The 12,994-nt window shown below is 51.8% G+C and overlaps 2 protein-coding genes across 2 annotated transcripts; both read left to right on the top strand.

The window, feature by feature from the left end:
* The first annotated feature begins 1,740 nt into the window (after positions 1 to 1,740).
* On the top strand, positions 1,741 to 2,678 carry FFAR1 (free fatty acid receptor 1). The gene has a single exon (XM_059381491.1). It carries the CDS (start codon positions 1,779 to 1,781, stop codon positions 2,676 to 2,678), a length of 900 nt encoding a protein of 299 aa, XP_059237474.1. The 5' UTR covers positions 1,741 to 1,778.
* Positions 2,679 to 2,706: 28 nt separating this feature from the next.
* On the top strand, positions 2,707 to 8,065 carry FFAR3 (free fatty acid receptor 3). The gene is given in 4 exon segments (XM_059381490.1): positions 2,707 to 2,879; positions 6,296 to 6,344; positions 6,582 to 7,529; positions 7,532 to 8,065. Coding segments are annotated over 2 exon segments (1,032 nt in total). The 5' UTR covers positions 2,707 to 2,879; positions 6,296 to 6,344; positions 6,582 to 6,592; the 3' UTR covers positions 7,627 to 8,065.
* Positions 8,066 to 12,994: the final 4,929 nt, after the last annotated feature.

The following is a 12,994-nucleotide window of genomic DNA, read 5'->3' as shown; positions in this document are numbered from 1 at the left end:
CCACTAGCGAATCTCGTTCTGGGTGACGGGGAATCTGGGAGAACGTGGCAGCCTGATGACTGACACACACACCCAAAAAAAAAAGTCCAGAGAGAGGCTGTCTTGTCCATTTGAGGGAAATACAGACAGGCAGAGAGAGAGAGAGAGACACAGGCATAGTCAGAGACAGAGACAGAATCATAGAGACAGGCTGTGGCCATTTTAAATCCCACTTGGGTCTTCCTAGAGAGGCAGGGTGACCCCAGTAGGGGGTAAACAGCTAAATTCTGAGAGGCTGAGAAGAAATCTAAGCAGGCAGCTGGAGTCTCGCACCGTCTATGCTTTACTGAGAGCCGCTCAGTGTCCCTCCATGTGCCCCAGAGAGAAGCCTGGCACCTTCGTGCCACCAAAGGAGACCCATCCTTGGTCTGTCCTCCTCCCCATTCCTGTCAGCACCAGAAGGCAGGGTCAGAAACTACTGTCACTGAGCCAGAGGGCAGAGGAGAGGGAAAACCTTCTCCTCCCAAAACGCGCCCACAGCCTGTCGCAGAGGCAACACCTTGGAATGATGACTTCATCGTCCCCACATCAGTCACCAGATGGATATGGTGTGGGTCACCCAAGCTTGTTACCTATGAGTGAGTGCTGCCCACTAGCCAGGGCCTGCCCATGGGCTCATCTGGGAGGAGAGAAAACAGTGCCCAGAGCAGGTCTGAACGGGCTGGGGTGGGGTGGGATTGAGCTGTGCTCTGGTCGTACCCCAACAACCCTGCTCCTTTAAGGGACTAGCTACACACTCCTCCTGCTGCCTAGGGGTAAAACCCTGGTTGCCACCCTGTCCCTTCCTGTGTTTGCATCATCTGTTTGGACCCTCACCTCCTTGCCTCAGCTCCTGCTCGAGATGCCCCATTAGCTGCTCACCCAGGCTGCTGATGCCTCCGGCTAATGGCCTGCCACCCCGCCCTCCTCTCCCTTCCGGCTCACTGCCCATCCCGGACACCCTCCCTCAGCCGGGCCAGGGGGACTCCTGAGCCTCAGAGACATCTGGCAATGCCAAGAGGTGAGTCCGTCTTTCTGTGGCTCCTCTCTCCATGGCGATTATTCCCCCAGACTCCTCCATTTACCCACTTAGGGTGCCCCCGAAGTTGGCTAAGCTCATTCCCTTTGGCACTGATGGGACCTGGCTTCCCCTCGGGCTCTGCCCCGCCATCCCCCGTGCCTGCCCTTGGCCACAGCCTCTACCTTACCCAAATCCTGACATTCCCTCCACCCCCCACCCCAACTAGGAGTGGCCTGCAACCCTCAATGACTGCGATGCAGACTCTCAGCCATCCCTTTTGGGAGGAGGGGGGCAGCTGCTTCCCTTCCCAGAGAATTGGGGGCGGGGAGTGGACACAGGACTCTAACTTCCCGTCCTAGGAAAAACACACAACCCGTGGGGCCCAACTATGTACTAATTTTCTACCCTTTCTCTCCCCAGTCTCAGAAATTAGGAGGCTTTTCCTCTAATGGGACGTGCACGCTTTCCATTGTGTTTTAAGAGAGGACATGGTGGAAAGGAAGCAGAGGACTGAGGGCGAGCCGTCCTCACTTCGAATCCAGACTCACCGTCGTACTGGCACCAGCTCTCTCATGGGCCTCTCTGCTTGAGATAGTTGTCATCCCACTAGATGACTTCTAACACCCTGAGCAGTCTGTGACCCCAGGAGCCCCCGAGCACCACCCCTCACCTTACCCCAGGCCTATCCAAGGGTGGGGAGGAAGCAGAGCTCAGGAGCGTGGAGGCCAGCCCCGGCCCCATGGACCTGCCCCCGCAGCTCTCCTTTGCCCTCTATGCGGCCGCCTTTGCGTTGGGCTTCCCACTCAACGCCCTGGCCATTGGGGGTGCCGTGTCCCACGCCCGGCTCCGCCTCACCCCTAGCCTTGTCTATGCCCTCCATCTGGGCTGCTCTGACCTCTTGCTGGCAGCCTCTCTGCCCCTGAAGGCGGTGGAGGCCCTGGCCTTGGGTGCCTGGCCTCTTCCGGCCCCACTCTGTCCTGCCTTTGCTCTTGCCCACTTCGCTCCGCTCTATGCCGGTGGGGGCTTCCTGGCTGCCCTGAGCGTCGGCCGCTACCTAGGGGCTGCTTTCCCCCTGGGCTACCAAGCTGCCCGGAGACCGTGCTATTCCTGGGGGGTGTGTGCGGCCATATGGGCCCTTGTCCTCTGTCACCTGGGGCTGGTGTTTGGGTTGGAGGCTCCGGGAGGCTGGATGAACAATACCACCAGCTCCCTGGGCATCAACACACCAGTCAATGGCTCTCCAGTCTGCCTGGAGGCCTGGGACCCAGCCTCAGCGGGCCCCGCTCGCCTCAGCCTCTCTCTCCTGCTCTTCTTCCTGCCCCTGAGCATTACAGCCTTCTGTTACGTGGGTTGCCTTCGGGCACTGGTCCGCTCAGGCCTGAGCCACAGACGGAAGCTAAGGGCAGCCTGGGTGGCCGGGGGGGCCCTGCTCACACTGCTGCTCTGCTTAGGACCTTACAATGCCTCCAACGTGGCTGGCTTCCTGCGCCCCAACATGGGAGGCTGCTGGCGGAAACTGGGGCTCATCACAGGGGCTTGGAGTGTGGTGCTCAACCCGCTGGTGACTGGCTACTTGGGAGGAGCTACCAGGAGGGTGACAAGTGTGGCAAGAACAAAAGGAGGGACATCCCAGAAGTAGTAGCCCCTACTGGGGAGAAGGGGTATGGAAGAGAGCTGGTTGCTTGTCTGGGCCCCTGGAGCCCAGAGCAAAAGAAACTTGCAGGGCAGCGTGGACTGGGAGCATCCTTGGACCTGCTTATGGAAAGAACTGAGCCTGGCAGAAGACTGCATCCCAGCTGGAGGGCAGAACAGAGGCTGGGAGCTAGGTCACAGCAAGAAGGTAAGCTTGTGTCTGTACACATCAGCATGACTCCCTACCTCTGCCTGTCCCTTTTCTCCTCATGCCCCACCTGCCAGTGCTATGGAAGTTTTCTTCCAATATAGAGGAAATGCCACTCTGATGATACACTTTGGGAGACGCTACTCCCAAAATATTTCCTTGGAAAGAACAGTTTAAATTTCCCAGTAAGAGAAGACGCAGGAGCAAGATACTGATGCTGTTATACCATCTGGAACTCACAAGAGGGCACCATTCGAACTGTGAATGGGAAGTTGGTAGGAAAAGCTGCCTCAGCAGCAGAAAAAATACTAGCAACACCAGAAATAGTCATGAACAAACACAGAGTCTCTGAGACGTGACAGTCACCACATCGAGCACTTTAAAAGTGTCCCATTTCACACAATCCTTTGATATGGCCATGCAGCTGCTGTACACATGGGCAGGTGGTTCACTGCACAAGGGTGCCAGGCAGAGGGGCAAACATTGATCAAACTCTAACCTGAGATTTGCTCACGAGGCCATGTGCCTGGCATGGGGCTGTTTCCATCCGAAGGAAAGAATATGTTATTCTAATCTGAACAAAGTTGCTGCTTACTCCTCAAGCAGTGCACCCTGGTGGAGGGTGCTGCCACTTGGAGGGGGGGCGCCTTTTCCTCATTTGTACAGAGGCACTATGTAAGTTAGCTACAGTCCTGGAACAAGTCTTATCACCATCTTCATTTTGCAGGTTAAGAAATGTTCCCAAGGACAAACCATAAGAGACTCTTACTGTCACAAAACAAAATGAGGGTGACCAGGGGGAGGGGAGCAGGTGGAGCAGAGAGAGGTTATGGACATTGGGGAGGGTATGTGATATGGAGAGTGCTATGAAGTGTGTAAACCTGATGATTTGCAGACCTGTACTCCTGGGGCTAATAATACATTATATGTTTATTTAAAAAATTAAAAAAAAAAAGAAATGTTTCCAAGGCCCTACAGCAAGGAAAGGGTGGATGTGGGATGCGATACTTCAAGGCAGGACCTCCAAAGGGCAGGGGCATTTGAAAAACTGGGTATCAGGGTGAACGCCTGTCCTTGTGGTCCACTTTGCGAAGGTGAATGGTGGCACCCTCAACCTGTGAAAGAGTGAGTAGAGGAGAGTGGCCATGGAGGAGACAAACATCTGGGCATCTGCTCTGATGAGGCGAGGTGCAGGAAACAGACTTGTTCCTTTAAAGACGATAATGCCACGGACATATAAGACACAGGAAGTCAAGCTGCGTACCTGGCATGCACGAAGCAGTTTATACAAGCTATTTCTTTTTATGCATAAATGTCCACGAGGGCAAGGCATTTTATTTGCTGATATATTCCCAGCACCTAGAGGGGAGCTTGGCACATAGCAGGCTTTCATTCAATGTTTACTGCATGAATGAATGTTCACAATAGCCTTCCAAGGAAAATATTATTTCCTGTTGTATAACTAAAACAGACCAGAGAAGTTATGAAACTTGCCTGAGGCTCTGCAGAAGTGAGAAACAAGTTTATTCCCTGCACAGTGGTGAGACCAACGAATTTCAGTGTAAGCTGACCTCTAGCCCAAGTGGCCTTACTCCCCTCCCCTCCTCCCAGGAAGCCAGGGACCGCTCTCTCTCCTACCGCTCGGGAACACCTGCTGCTTCTGGACCACTTCTTCTGGAGAATTGTACCTGCTCCTTCTAAGGGTGGAATTTAGGGTCCCTGAAACCCCATGTGATCTGCCACAAGCACCCTCATGACCCTTGCCCCTTAAGCCCGAAGGCTCCTACATGTTCTCCCAGCAGGTCAGTCCATGCACTTGTCATTCTGCTTGCCTTAAGTGCTTCCACCATGGCTCTCTGCCTTTGTGACGCTGAGGTTTTATTACCCTCTGACCACTCCATTCCCTGAGATCTCACTCCCATGAAACCCACGACAGCAAAAACTATTTTCAACAACTTATTTGGGATAAAATCGATACCTCATAAAATTCACCCATTTTAAGTGTACAAGTCAATGCTTTTCAGCAAATTTACTAAGGTAGGCAACTCTCACTTTCATTCAGTTTAGAACATTTTCATCTGCCCAGTAAGACCCCGTCCTGGTCATTTACAGTAAATCCCCCTAAGTCCCCGGGGCAACGAGTAATCTATTTTCTATAGATACAAATTGGTCCATTCTGGACATTTCATATACATGGAAACATACAGTGTATGGCCTTTTATGTCTCACTTGTTTCACTTGTCACATTTTTGGGGTTCTAGTACTCATAGATATTTCATTCCATCTTACGGGCAAATAGTATCCCATCGTAGGGATAGGCCACGATCCATCCTTTCAGCAGCTGATGGACCACCGGTCGGGATGGGGGGTTCCTACTTTCTGGCTAGTATGAAAAATGCTATGCGAACACTGCTGAAGCAGTGGAGCTGGATCACACAGTAAACTGATATTAACTGTTTTAAGAAACTACTTTCCAAGGTCACTCTACCATTTCATATTCTTACCAGCAACATATGAGAGGATTCCCACTCCTTAACCTCCTGCCAACCATCTGGCCTTGTCCGATTTTTTGCCTATAGCCATTCTAGCGGGCATAAAAGGGTTATCTCACTGTACTCCATAAATATTTGAATGAATAAACCCATAATCTCTGAAGTCAGACAGAACTGGGGTTTGAACCCCAGGGGTGATCCTTAACAAGTTGTGTTGCCTGGAGTGAGTCACTTCCCCACCGAGGAGCCCGAAGACAGAATGGCGATGCCCTCATGGGCAGAGTGTCTGCTACTGATTATGTGACCCCTAAATCATCATTACCGTCATTAGTCTTCTCATTATTACCATCACCCCGGAGACAAGCCCACACCAGTGACTGGGATGATGGCAGCCACCATCTGTTAGGTACCCACCACCACATGCCAGGTTCCCTTCTCAGCCCCTGACATACTAATGCTCTCATCTAACGACAACCCTATGAAATTGGTACTGGGATGGTCCCTCCTTTGCAGATGGAGAAGCGGAGACAGAGTTTAGGTCACTTGCCCGAAATCACAGAGTCAGTGACAGAGCTGACAGCACAGCCAGGCCACTGGCTCCAGATCCCCAGGCTCCCCATCACTGCCTTAGGCTGCCTGCCCTTATTAGGCAAATTAGATGGCTGCCATTCCAGAGAAGCAAATAAGAATCAGGTGCGGGATCCAGAGGGGAAGATGAGGTTGGCTCAGGGTTGTCTCAGGCATCCCCTCCGAGATAGCCTGAGAGCAAGGCACGGAGTAGTGGAATTTGCTCCTCGTTTTGCATACTGGCTTGGAGCTGATAAAGGAGCTAAACGCATCTTTTGTGCGATTGCTCAGTGGTGAATGATGTCACGGGTCTCTATCAGTTCTGCCAGATAATAGCTAACTTACACTGTTCTCCAGAAGCTGGCAAAGAGCTGGGCGCAGAGCAGCTGAGTTCTCAAATAAGCAGGTAAGCATGGGGCCCTGAGGGGCTTGGGAGGGGGCCCCTTGGTGGAAAGGAACAGGGAATAGGGTACAACCAGGAAGACAGGCAGGCTTACCGTTTTGGAGAAAGCATCAGAGGGCATGAAGGGGCTGCATGGAGGGGCGGGTGTTCCCTGCCAATGGTTGAGATGCTGCTGGCACGGGGCATGAAGTCCCCCTACCCCTGAGCCTGTTCCCTCCATCTAGCTGTCTCTTTCTCCAGTGGCCATCACCATGGGCACAAGTCCGAAATGGTCCTTCTTCCCTGGCGATCACTGGCTCTACTTCTCCGTGTATCTCTTCACCTTCATCGTGGGGCTCCCCCTCAACATGATGGCCCTGGTGATCTTCGTGGGCAAGCTGCGGCGGCGCCCGGTGGCCGTGGACGTGCTTTTGCTCAACCTGACCCTCTCCGACCTGCTCCTGCTGCTCTTCCTGCCATTCCGCATGGTGGAGGCCGCCAGTGCCATGCGCTGGCCCCTGCCCTTAGTCTTCTGCCCCCTCTCTGGATTCCTCTTCTTCACCACCATCTATCTGACCTCCCTCTTCCTGACAACTGTAAGCATTGAGCGCTTCCTGAGCGTGGCCTACCCAATATGGTACAAGGCCCGGCCCAGGCCTGGACAGGCCAGCCTGGTCAGCGGGGCCTGCTGGCTCCTGGCCAGTGCTCATTGCAGCATGGTCTACGTCACTGAATTCTCAGGGAACTCCTCCTACAGCCAGACTATCAACAGGACCTGCTACTTGGAATTCCAGGAGGCCCAGCTGGCTATCCTCCTCCCCGTCAGGCTGGAGATGGCTGTGGTCCTTTTTGGGGTGCCCCTGCTCATCACCAGCTACTGCTATGGCCGCCTGGTGTGGTTGCTCAGCAGGGGAACCAACCACCGAAGGAAGCGGCGCGTGGTTGGGCTTGTGGCAGCCACCCTGCTCAACTTCCTTATCTGCTTCGGGCCCTACAACGTGTCTCATGTCGTGGGCTACATCAAGGGTGAAAGCCCCGCGTGGAGAAGTTATGTGCTGCTTCTTAGCACCTTGAATTCCTGCGTCGACCCCCTTGTCTACTACTTCTCATCATCCGGATTCCAGGCTGACTTTCACCAGCTGCTGAGAAGGCTGACGGGGGGCAGGGGCCCTTGGAAGCAGGAGGGCAGCGTGAAGCTAAAGAAGAGTGAGGAGGGGGGCAGCCATGGGAGCTGTCCAACGTAGGGAACAGGGAGCGGACGCTGGCAGTGGCCAGGCAGTTCCTAGCTGGAGTCAGGCAGGACTAGGGAGTGAGATGGGGAAGCTGGCAGTTGATGCAGCTGGGACGGCGCAGGCATCCAGCCTCCCCAAGGATGCTCACCCAAGCCTAGCTCTCGGCCTCACCCAACTGCCCTCCTTTTATATTCCCCCTCTGCCCCCCACCCCTGAAGCTGTGGATTGAGCCCTGGGAGACAGTCGGGATGAGAGCATGCTCTGAAGAAAAATGACCTCCCATGGCAGCAGGGCGGCTCCCATGCTTTTTGGAAGGTAAAGGAGGAGTTGAGAGCAGTGACAAGGGACTGAGGGAGCTGCCTGGTGGCTTGGGACAGGAGGGAGAAGAAGCCACCCTCCAGAGCTGCTCCTACTCGCAGGTCAAGAGTGGGTACACAAAACCCCAGACTTGAGGGAGCATCCTGCTCTCATGCGGATTTTTCCAGAAAGTTTCCATTGTTCAGTAAATTCAGATTTTGGGGGACATTTATGGAAAATAATAGAAGAAAAATTACCTAAATAAATCTGGTAGCAAGTAAAAGAGAATGGTCTTTCCTTATTATTATTATTATTATTATTTTTTGAGAGAGAGAGAGAACATGCATACATGTGCAAGTGGGGCCGGGGGGGATGCAGAAAGAGAGAGAGAGAATCTCAAGCAGGCTCTACACCCAGTGCAGAGCCTGACACAGGGCTTGATCTCACAACCCTGAGATCACGACATGAGCTGAAATCAAGAAATCAAGAAATCAAGAGTTGGATGCTCAACCGCCACCCAAGGGCCCCTGTCTTTTTCTTATGGTATATCTAAGCCAAATGGGATTGGTGCATGGAAGCATAAAACACCTAGACTCCGAAGGAAAAGAGCTAAAATCCCTAGATGCCAGGAGAGGATCTGCGTCGGAGGAATAAAAGTAACAGCTACTCTATGGGAAGGACTTGGCCTCACCCACTAGCTTCTTCCATCCTCTCACTAACCACAGAAGATACTATTATTATTCCCACTTTGCAGGTGAAGGGATGGGCCAAGAAGCTGAAATCTACCTGAGATCCTACAGTCCGTAAGTGATTGCAGCAGGCCTGGAGGCCAGAATTAGCTGACCCCGACTCCCATGTCCCCCACCCACTCTCCTCTTTTGCCTCCAGCTGTGTCATCTGCAGAGAGAGGGCCAAGTCTAGCTTCCAGAGCCAGCGAGACAGTCTGCCCAGGACAGATGTAAACAGGCCATGAGGACAACTGGAACGACATGCAAAGCAGCTCGGCTGTTGCTAAGTCCTCTTCCCTTATTATTAGAAACCCACTCGAAAAAACAAAGCTTATCAGTCAGCACAGTTGACTTCAAAGACAGATGTATGTTCTTAAGAGCTATTTTTATAAGATGGGACCATTTAGTAAGCTTTCCTTTCCTACTGAGGGGTGGTGCATGAGAAAGCGTGGGTTAGAGCCTCCTCTACCAGCAAGGCGACCAGAACAACACGGGCACCTGTTTGTACTCACTCTGCTCTAGTTCAAAAACATTTGTTGTGCACCTACTGTGTGCAGCTGGCTGGGCTGAGAACTGCAAGGGCTTTTAATATGAACGTCTTTAGCGTCTGCTTTTCTCCTGGGGTGAAGGTCACTGGAGAACCACAGCTGGCTGTGGGTGCAGGGCTGGGTTTCAGATGGAAGGGGAGAGACATTATCTCAGCGCCGAGATGGAGGCATGCGCTGTCTCTCTGACTGTGACTCATCTTCTGTCCCAAGGCACTCAGCCCTGGTGACAGCTAAGAACTTAATAAAAACATGAGTTTACATGGTTCAGATAGGGAACAAAGGTTGACATGGAGTTCTATCACTCCAGCATTGGTAACAAGGACCCAACTCAGAACAAAAAGGAATTGGAAATCCTATGTTCTAGAGAGAGCCTCGAAGAACAGGAACCTGACTCCTCTCCCAGAGTTTACAATGAGGAAGAAGAGGCAGCTTTGAGGTCTTTGCTACTTCCAACTATCCCCCAGCACTAATTCCTTCCCAGTCTGTATAAGCAAAAGGCTAGGGGTGGGGAGAGCGAAAAGTCATCAGAGGCTGGGTGGTTGTCTGGGCCGTGGTGAGGGGACTGTGGTGGCATTTTCCATATCTTGCAGAAGCCAAGGGACAGGGGTGCTCAGGGAATGGCAGGGCAGGTGTCTTCTGCGACTGTTGCCCTGTGCCTGTCCAGGCAGAGAAATGAGACCAGCAGACAGGTGGCATGGGAGCGTCTGTGTGCGTGACGAGCACCGTGCTCTCTCACCAGCCGGCTGAGCAAGCAGGTGAGAGCTCCCTATGGGTGAAGTGGAAATTCTAGATGCCGGAAGAGGTCAAACCAGGTTGGCTCTCCCAAGACAGAGGTCAGAAGAACTCAATTCTAGCTACAACAGAAAGCCAGTAAGTGGGCTTCCAATGCACAGTGGACACCAAAGGCTACTTGGTATTTAGCTAAAGCACTGTTGCCCAAATTTTTTTTGTGTCTCCATGCCTTCAAGGAACCTTGTTGGGCATTTTTTCCTATTCATCACCTTCTTCTGCCCTGTCCGTGAAATTTTAATACAACACACACTAGATACCTGTTTATGGGTATGGCCATTTGGAAGGCCACAAACCATTGCTCCCCTGCGGCTCATTTTCTCCTTTTTGGAGAAGAAAAGGAGAATGCAGAGCTAGAGAAGCGGTTTTACCTCACAGAGTGATAAGGCCCATCTCACACAACGGTAGCCCAACAAAGTGACGTTTACTAGGCTGCCGGAGCAAAGGAGAGCACATTCCAGAGGAAGCGTGGGTGCCTCACCAGAGAAGAGACAGGGGTATTTTAGGATTCGGGGTGAGAGGAATATTTGGGTGAACTTTCAGTGAAGCAGTGCTTGACAAGCTCAGAGCAAAGACACCTGTTTGCAACGATGTCAATGTCAGGTCCCGGCTGAGAAGTGGACTCCGGGTCCTGTTCTTCTGGAAAATATGAAGAAAAGGTAAAGGCAGGATTCTGTGTCTGAAAACCCTTGTTCTGAAGCTCTGGGGATTGAAAAGCTGGGCTGCTTCTCGGTGTCACACGCTTCCGCTCAGACTCTCGGAGCAGCAAGGGGAACGTTCAGTTCTTCACTGACCGGATTTCAAACAGCCAATTTTCTGACAGCGGGATTTTAGGAAGTAAGGGTTCTCAGCAATATAATTTTGTTAATCAAAAAAAACAAGTTCTTCAAGGTTTACAAAAGGAACTCATTGATGGCCATGATGGAGGAGGAGATTTTCTTTCCTAGTAGTAGGAAGGGTCCCCCTGCAGCACAACCCAGAAGGAGGAGAGGAAGGACAGACATGACCCATCCCTGCCACAGGTTCTCTGGGCCGCAGGTCAGGTCTCAGCATATAGGGAACAGAAAGGAGGCCAGAGGTTTTAAATTTCCAAGTGCACCAGAAACTGAGGGAGGCTATTCACAAAGTCATTAAGAAACTGGCAGAGAGGGGAGGCGGGGTGGCTCAGTCGGCTAAGTAATTGCCTTGACTTGGGTCATGGTCTCAGGGTCCTGGGATCGAGCCCCACATCAGGCTCCTTGCTCAGCAGGGAGTCTGCTTCTCCCTCTCCCTCTGCCTGCCACTCCCCCTGCTGTGCTCCTGCTTTCTCTCTCCCCCTCTCAAATAACTAACGAACTAACTAATCTTTAAAGAAAAAAAGAGAGAGAGACGGGCAGAGACAGTTCAGTACAGCTTGGCTGATGGCCGTGAGTGTTGCAGGGTTGTGCTACAAGTTCAAACTCTCTGTAGACCAGTGCCCATCTGAGGAGGGCAGGGGGCAGGCAGGAAAGCAGAGGGACAATGGTACCGCGAGGCAGGCTGACTCGCTGTCTTTTCCTAAGTTGAAGACACCACCTGTGACCAGAGCCTTTTGCTGTTCTAGCAAGTGGCCTCTCAGCCAGTGAACGTGCCTGGCAGGGTAAAAGGAAGCTGTGATGCAGGGCCGAGAGGTCAGTCTGCCTCAGCAGGGTGCTGGTCAGGGTTGAGGGAGCAAGAAAGAAGGGGAAGGACAGACGGGGGTGAGCAAGAAGCTTGGGACTCTGAAAAACTGGTTGCAAAACTCATCCCAAAGCAGGAAGCAGAGCAGCAATAAAGGTAAGAGAATGTGGAAGACCTCGGGCCATGGATTCCGGGAGATGAGAAATAAGTGGGACACAGAGTCTGCTGTGGAGGAAAAGAATAAAGTGAAGTAGTGTGAGAAAGTGCTCAACTTTTTACCTTCCTCTCTCTGATATGACCTCTCCGGTTTAAAAAAAAAAGAACCCAAGGCAATATAGGTAGTTGCAGCCCTTAATACTGCAGAGTCTATGAGAAGCCTGCTGACTTCCCTTTAAGGCCAGTTCTGAAAAACCATTTGAATGGAGGGAGATCAAGGCATCAATATGCCGGCCAGCAATCTGGGAAAAGGATGCTGGGATCACATTCCAGAAAAGAATAGGAGAGAAGAAATGAAGTCTGAGAAAGTGGGTGGGCATGGGATGGTGCACAGAGCTCACCGCCCCCCTCCCAACCATGGAAGCATGGAGCAAGGGGAGAGAAAATGTTGTAGAAGAGGAAATGGGGTCCAGAAATGTTTTGGAAGGGAGGTGATTTCGCTGAATTTAGACTCATTTCACTGAATTTAGACAAGCAGATCAACCAACCATCCCCTGGCGCAGAACCCCCAGTTCCAGCATTAAATTGCAATTGGCACTAATCACGACGATATCATTCCCCTTTACTGGCGACTGCTCTCAGAATGTACACACAGTGACCCAATTCTAGACGGCAAAAGGTAAGAAGTCTGCAGGAGAAGGAGGATGTCTGGGAAAGATTTTTCTCCATACTGAAAGAGATAGCTGTGTGAGGAGCTGCCCTCCCCCTTCCTGGTTTGAAAACTTTTTTTTTTTAATTAATTTTTTATTTTTTATAAACATATATTTTTATCCCCAGGGGTACAGGTCTGTGAATCACCAGGTTTACACACTTCACAGCACTCACCCAAGCCATCAAAAGAAATGAAATCTTGCCATTTGCGACAACTTAAATGGTTTGAAAACTTTTACATAAAGATGTGATACTTGGAGCTGTGGCAGCCATTTGGGGGCCATAAGGCCACAAACTTGAGGAAGGAAGCTAACAAGCTAAGGGTGGCAAAGGAGAAGGATAAAAAGGCCTTGTTGAGCTGAGATCCCTACCTCCACACTCATTGTCAATAAACACTCCTATAGGGGCGCCTGAGTGGCTCAGTGGGTTAAAGCCTCTGCCTTCGGCTCAGGTCATGATCCCAGGGTCCTGGGATCGAGTCCCGCATTGGGCTCTCTGCTCAACAGGGAGCCTGCTTCCCTTCCTCTCTCTCTACCTGCCTCTCTGCCTATTTGTGATCTCTCTCTGTCAAATAA

The sequence above is a fragment of the Mustela nigripes genome, chromosome 17 (genome assembly GCF_022355385.1).
Source record: "Mustela nigripes isolate SB6536 chromosome 17, MUSNIG.SB6536, whole genome shotgun sequence".
Classification (NCBI taxonomy): domain Eukaryota; kingdom Metazoa; phylum Chordata; class Mammalia; order Carnivora; family Mustelidae; genus Mustela; species Mustela nigripes.
This window is presented reverse-complemented; position numbering and strand designations above follow the sequence as displayed.